Here is a 6,307-nt window from a genome sequence, read left to right as displayed (position 1 = left end):
GAGAATCGTGTGTGAGAGCTAGCTGGATTCGGTTTAAGGCGGTAGGGTGGAGGCGTCGGGCGGCAGGTGGGTGACCACACCACCCACGGGACTGAACCCACACTGGATTCAATACTCTGGAGGTATGGTAGGCAGGTGGGTGGCCACCCCCTTGACATGACACCTCCCATGATGGCGTCGGCCGCCGCCCAGGTGAGTGCGTGCGCTGTGGCCGGCCTAAAAGCGCGCACGTGGCGGAGCAGGGCGGGGTGGCGACGACGCCGACCAAGCGGCCGAGCTTCAAGCGGCGCGAGAGCTGGCTCGCATCGCCGGCAGAGGGAGGCGGTACCGCAGTCACCACACCTCAGTCGACGCCGCGGAAGCCGCCGGCCGCCAAGCGACGTGAGAGCTGGCTATCCCCAGTGGCGGGGTCCAAGGCGGTGGCGGCTGCGCCGCTCACCCGGTAGCGCACTGACGTACCGTACCCTAAGAGGACGCCGTGGGTTGTTTTTACGTAGTACCACTTCCGCGTGTGCGTCTCTTTTCCTAAACGCTAAATAAGTAAAGCGAGCCCCGACCCCAAAAGACTGCAGTAGAGTACTCGCTGGAGCCGAGCAGGAGGGCGGCGCACAACCCCTGTGCAACTCAGCCTCCGCACCCCGTACGTACGTTACTGTCTTCGGCGCCTGCTGCTGCTCTGTGTTGCGGTAGCGCTGTAGACGAGCGTTTGAGGTGAATCACCCGCAAGTTGCCCTGCACGACCAGTCGTTCGCATCTCGGCTTGCCCGGCACTTGCGTGTCCTCCACACCGACCAACAAGCGGGTGGCGGCGGCGGGGGGGGGGATGGGGGCGAAAGAGGCGGCGGTGGTGGCGGCGGTGAAGCAGGTGGCGACGGAGGTGAGGGCGGCGGCGGCCAAGGCGGTGGTGGCGAGGGGGGCGGTGGTGACGGTGGAGGTGGCGAAGGCGGCGGTGGCGAGGGCGGGGGCGGCGAGGGCGGCGGAGGGCTTGGCGGCGGTGGCGACGGTGGCGGCGGTGACGGTGGCGGCGGTGAAGGAGGCGGCGGTGAGGGGGGCGGCGGCGAGGGCGGCGGCGGCGAGGGGGGCGGCGGCGAGGGCGGCGGCGGCGAGGGCGGCGGCGGGCTCGGAGGCGGCGGCGATGGAGGCGGGGGTGACGGTGGCGGAGGCGAGGGCGGCGGGGGCGAGGGCGGCGGGGGCGAGAGCGGCGGGCTGGGAGGAGGTGGCGAGGGCGGCGGCGGGCTCGGAGGCGGCGGTGATGGAGGCGGTGGCGACGGTGGGGCGGGCTTGCGGCGGCGGTGAGGGCGGCGGCGGTGAAGGTGGCGGCGGAGAAGGCAGTGGCGGCGACGGCGGTGGCGGCGAGGGCGGCGGCGGGCTCGGTGGCGGTGGTGAGGGAGGCGGTGGCGACGGTGGGGGCGGGCTTGGCGGCGGCGGTGAGGGCGGCGGCGGTGAAGGTGGCGGCGGAGAAGGCGGTGGCGGCGACGGCGGTGGCGGCGACGGTGGCGGTGGGCTCGGTGGTGGTGGCGAGGGAGGCGGGGGTGACGGTGGGGGCGGGCTTGGCGGCGGCGGTGAGGGCGGCGGCGGTGAAGGTGGCGGCGGAGAAGGCGGTGGCGGCGAGGGCGGCGGTGGCGACGGTGGCGGTGGGCTCGGTGGTGGCGGCGAGGGAGGCGGGGGTGACGGCGGCGGCGAGGGCGGTGCTGGCGGCGAGGGCGGTGGCGAGGGTGGCGGCGGCGAGGGCGGCGGCGGCGAGGGTGGCGGCGGCGAGGGCGGTGGCGGTGAGGGTGGTGGTGGGCTGGGCGGTGGTGGTGAGGGCGGTGGAGGCGAGGGCGGTGGAGGCGAGGGCGGTGGAGGCGAGGGTGGCGGCGGCGACGGTGGCGGCGGGCTCGGAGGAGGTGGCGACGGTGGCGGTGGGCTTGGAGGTGGAGGCGAGGGCGGTGGCGGCGAGGGCGGTGGAGGCGAGGGCGGTGGAGGCGAAGGTGGTGGCGGCGAGGGCGGTGGAGGCGAGGGTGGTGGAGGCGACGGTGGCGGCGGGCTTGGAGGTGGAGGCGAGGGCGGTGGCGGCGAGGGTGGTGGCGGGGAGGGCGGCGGCGGGGAGGGTGGCGGCGGGCTCGGAGGCGGTGGCGAGGGTGGCGGCGGGCTTGGAGGTGGAGGCGAGGGCGGTGGCGGCGAGGGTGGTGGCGGCGAGGGTGGTGGTGGTGAGGGCGGCGGCGGGCTTGGAGGCGGAGGCGAGGGCGGCGGTGGGTTAGGGATGGATGATGTAGCAATGAGCGGGTGCAGTGAGAGCGAGAGCATCAGACCGGCCCCGCTCGGCAGAATACGCGGCCGGAAAGTCGTTTCGCGATATCTACTTTGCTATCGCACGGTTGACTTAAAAAAACGTACGACGGCTATCTAAGGCCGAGTAACACAGATGGTTTTCTTTCTTTCTTTCTTTTAACACAGATGGTTGATGATAAACAAGAAGCTCACATCGCAGACAGTGAGGATTTGAGAGGCGGACCTAAGGAAGGTCCTACATCTCCTTACCACCCCTGAGCTCACGTTCGACAGAGCTTGCTGTTATCGATCGGCCGCCGCCTCGAGCGTCGCCTCGAGCCAAACCTGGCCGTCGACGATGCAGGTGTCCACTCCAAATGGCATCTTTTCGGGCATGACCTCGACCGACTCAAGGTTGTACATCTTGTCGGAGTCGGTCCGGTACGTACGACATTGGGAACGGATTGAAGAGCCGAGCCTGGTACACGGTGGTGGACAGTGGGGTCAGTCGCGGCGCCTCGCTCAGTGTGACGGCATTGCTGCCAATGGGAACAGCGTCCCCGTAATAGGATCGCGGAACTTGTCCACGATTTTGAACGACGTCGGTGGCACGCTGTCGGCGTTGATGACGATCGAGCCTATATCGATCTCCAAGGACCGCTACCTCTCTATCTCGCATGGAATGGGGGTTGCCGGCCGCGGCACCGAGCAAGTTGATCTCTCCCTTATTGTGCGCCTCCATCACGAGCGCCTCGCCGAGAAAGTCATCGAGGACGACGTCGTGCACGAAGATGACCTGTGGGATGCCTCCAATTGACCCGAAGGCGTCGGCCCCGTGCAGCAGCGCCGCCGCGAGGCAGAGCGTACGCAGTGATGTGTGGGGTTTCGGCGAGGCCGACCGACGGCAACTGCTTATCCCCTTTCGGCAACAATGTCTCCGCATCCCCCTTTCGGCAACAATGTTTCCGGGGGGCTAACACATCCCGCTTTTCACAAAGCCAACCCGGGCCCGAATAGCTTCACACCCAGGTTCGCGACACCGAAACAAGACGCTCTCCTTCCCTCGCGTGTTGCCCGCGTCACGCTCCCTTTTGCCTGGCCGCGCGCAGCGCTAATCGGGCGCCCTTTGCTCCTCCGCGAGCTGCTTGCTATAGGGGGCCAAAATATACGCAGAAGATGCTGTCGAAGATGCGGGCGAGTCTTCCGAATGGCGCGCAGCGCCTGCGCGCAGCGCCACGCCGCAGGCGTCCGCCGGAGGCCCGCCGGAGGCTCTTGCTGCGCGGCCACACTCCGGCAAGCTTGCCGCGCGCAGCCAGCGCCCCGCGCCGCAGGTCCGCCGGAGGCTCCCCGGCCGACGCGTCAAGGCTGCTTTCGGCAGCGCCGGCGCGCAGCGCCACGCCGCTAGGCGTCCGCCGGAGGCCCGGCCGCCGGAGGCTCTTGCACTGCGGCGCCACACTCGGGCAGAGGGTTGTGCGCCGGGCCCTCTCCTGCTCGGCTCCAGCGAGTAAAGCCGCGTAGACAAGACATCAACAGAGAAGAAGGATCTCAGGGCCGATGTGCATGTGGCCCCAAGCGCTGGTAGCGTGCTTTTACCTCACACCTCCACAGTCTCACACCAGCTAGAGATAGACCATAGCGTGCATAGACTAAACCCAATAGACGCGAGCACAGGCGGGCAACGGCAAGACCCCACCTGGGGCGTGGGTGTTTGGCCCTCTCACTGAAAACCCCGTGCGGAACGAGAAGTCATCGCACCACCACCCTTGGCAGCACAAAGCCGCGCCAGATGTCCGCCAGCTCTGGAGCCGCTCCCTCGCGGCTGTCGAAGCGCTCCTCGTCCCAGGCGATCAGGTAGCCCAGCCGCATCACCTCGACCGCCCGCTTGCGAGCCGCTGTTGGGAAGAGCTTGTGCGACTGCGGCGACCACTCCGCCGCCTTGAGGACCAGCCTGCCCACCGCCACCGCCTCGGCCGCTGGCTCCAGGTTGGCCGGCCTGAGGGAGGGCAGAGGCTTGGGGTGTTCACAGAGAGGATCCGGCGAGTCGGGGAGAGACCCTTGCATAGCGCGCCTCAGTGCGAGTGCCTTGGCCTCGCCCGCCACGCGCACGCCGAAGCGGGCCGTCGAAGCGTTTGCGGAGACGACGACGCCGACCTTGCCGTTCATCGAGGGCCGCGAGACGAGAGAGCGGATCTTGACTGTGGAACCGACTGCCGCACGGGTCGGACCCGACTCGCCCCACGCGCAGAGGACGCGCGCCCGCTCGAGGGCCGAAGGCTCGCCGGCGAGCAGGTCGGCGCCGCCGCGCAGCAGCGCCCGCGCCCGCTCGACGGTGAGCGCCTGCGGAAGAGGGGCAATGGGCGTGAGGACAATGCACTCACGCCTTCGGCCGCTAGCCTTTGGCACGCCTCGAGATGCCGGAGCGGCGTCCAGCCGCGGCTGGCGACCAGCCAGGCGGCGAGGTCGGCGTGGCCTTCACGGTTTGCAATCGCCTCGGGCGTGCCGAAGGGCGTGGCGGCGCGGGATTCTCACCGCTACTCGAGTCTCGAGTACCTCTCACAGGTACAGGTACATTCTCCCTGCCAAGACGTTTTCGCTCCCCGACACAAATCTCAGCAAGCAGTGTCGCTCACTTCCGGGTGGCCCGGGGTGAGCTGTCAGCCTGCGCGTCCCTTAAAATGAGTTTTGTCCTCCATTCACGAGATTTCGCGCGAGCGACATGGTCTGACACGACACATGGACGTACATGGACATGCACATATGCTCATGCAGGTCACTGTACACAAAGCTGACCGTACCAGCCCACTACACGGAAGTACTAGTACAGCTCTGGATCTCTCATGCGAGGAACGAGGACCGCTTCATCGCCGTCGTCTTTGGCCCCGCCACGCGCAGCGACACGTGCCGCGCCGACGCCTCCCCCGTGGCCGCGGCGGTCTGCGCCGTCCGGCCGCAAGCGCAGCATGCGCGCTCTGGGTAGCGAAACTGCACGCCGAGCGTCCACTCAGCCCCGGCCGCCGCGCCGCCGCCGGAGCACCAGCCCTCGGCCGCGTAGGCGGTGCAGTCCTTGCCGTGGCCGTTGGACCAGGCGGCCTCGTCGCTGCAGCCGAGCGTGGAAAGGTGGCACTCGACCAGCGGCGCGCCATCGGCCCAGCGGCCGCTGCACGCTGCGCGCGCGGCGACACTGAAGTCATCGGCGAGAAGGATCGCCTCCATCGTCGGCAGCGTCTGCGCGTCGACGTAGGAGGACGCGTGGAAGGTGGTGACCAGCCTCGCCGCTGTCGTGCGCAGCGTGACGACGCCAGTGCCCCACGCCTGGTCGGGCGCCAGATCGTGCGTGTGCCCCATCCACGTGAACTCGTACGGGCCGTATGGGAAGCGGCCGCACGCCCCCATTCCGAGCGTGCCCTGCCACCCGCAGCTCTCGTCGTAGGCACACGGCTCGATCAGCAAGCCCGATGCCGGACCCGAGAATGCGACGCCCTTCTCGCTCGAGTAGTTGTACCCCCACAAGATCGACTCTCCCGCCGCAAAAAGCGCGTGCGGTTGCTGCTGCGACGGCGGCGAATGAAGACCCCGACCGCCGCCAAGGTACGCAACGAGGTTGCGCAGCAACCGATCTGCCACCGGCTCCCGCCCGAGCCGTGCCACCAGCCCAAGCCCACACACGAGTGCCACGCCCCGTCGGGCGCCGCCACCGATGCCGCTGCCGTCGCCGCCCGTTACGGAGGTGGGCGGGAGTGGTGGATAGAAGACCTCCGAGAGGACGAGGTCCGCAGAGCCCATTGCATGCGTCAGAAGCGGCGAGATGCGGCGCAGCGCCTTCTCGTTGGCGTGGGCGCTGGCCGGATCGGCGCCTCGTGAGACGTCAATCGTGACGCCCGACGACATTGGCGACGTGTGCGGCAGCCGTGCGCCATTGGAGCGCTGCGCCATCCGCGGCCGCCACGGCGAGAGAAGCCCCCATCGCTCAAGCCACGTCGGGTCGATGGCGTGCGGCGCGCGAAAGATCACGTGGTCGCGGCGCTGCATGTGGACGGGCTCGCCGCGCGGCAGCGTG

The 6,307-nt window shown here is 69.0% G+C and overlaps 2 protein-coding genes across 2 annotated transcripts in view; one reads left to right on the top strand and one right to left on the bottom strand.

Annotated features, from left to right (window-relative positions):
• Nucleotides 1-536, top strand: part of EMIHUDRAFT_458424 (hypothetical protein) — a gene marked incomplete at its 3' end in the record, with an annotated part of 2,078 nt that extends 1,542 nt beyond the window's left edge. The window contains exons 3-4 of the mRNA XM_005773638.1: nucleotides 243-419; nucleotides 498-536. Of these exons, the coding sequence (XP_005773695.1) occupies nucleotides 243-419; nucleotides 498-536 (216 nt within the window). The remainder of the gene's footprint in view (nucleotides 1-242; nucleotides 420-497) is intronic.
• A 3,385-nt stretch (nucleotides 537-3,921) lies between these two features.
• EMIHUDRAFT_368865 (hypothetical protein) lies at nucleotides 3,922-4,499 on the bottom strand. Its single transcript, XM_005773637.1, has 2 exons — nucleotides 4,319-4,499; nucleotides 3,922-4,243 (listed from the first exon to the last, which is right to left on the bottom strand). Exons 1-2 carry the CDS (start codon nucleotides 4,411-4,413, stop codon nucleotides 3,997-3,999), a joined length of 342 nt encoding a protein of 113 aa, XP_005773694.1. The 5' UTR covers nucleotides 4,414-4,499; the 3' UTR covers nucleotides 3,922-3,996.
• Nucleotides 4,500-6,307: the final 1,808 nt, after the last annotated feature.

This window comes from Emiliania huxleyi (genome assembly GCF_000372725.1).
Source record: "Emiliania huxleyi CCMP1516 unplaced genomic scaffold EMIHUscaffold_332, whole genome shotgun sequence".
NCBI lineage: Eukaryota > Haptophyta > Isochrysidales > Noelaerhabdaceae > Emiliania > Emiliania huxleyi.
The sequence above is the reverse complement of the archived record's forward strand: the minus strand, read 5'-3'. Positions and strand labels throughout refer to the sequence as shown.

Bases quoted from the DNA above. Each gene is read 5' to 3' on its own strand.
- EMIHUDRAFT_368865 (XM_005773637.1), bottom strand. From the start codon at position 4,413: ATGAACGGCAAGGTCGGCGTCGTCGTCTCCGCAAACGCTTCGACGGCC. The intron at 4,244-4,318 runs GCGCGCTATGCA...GCCCTCCCTCAG, and splicing joins GCCAAGGCACTCGCACTGAG to GCCGGCCAACCTGGAGCCAG.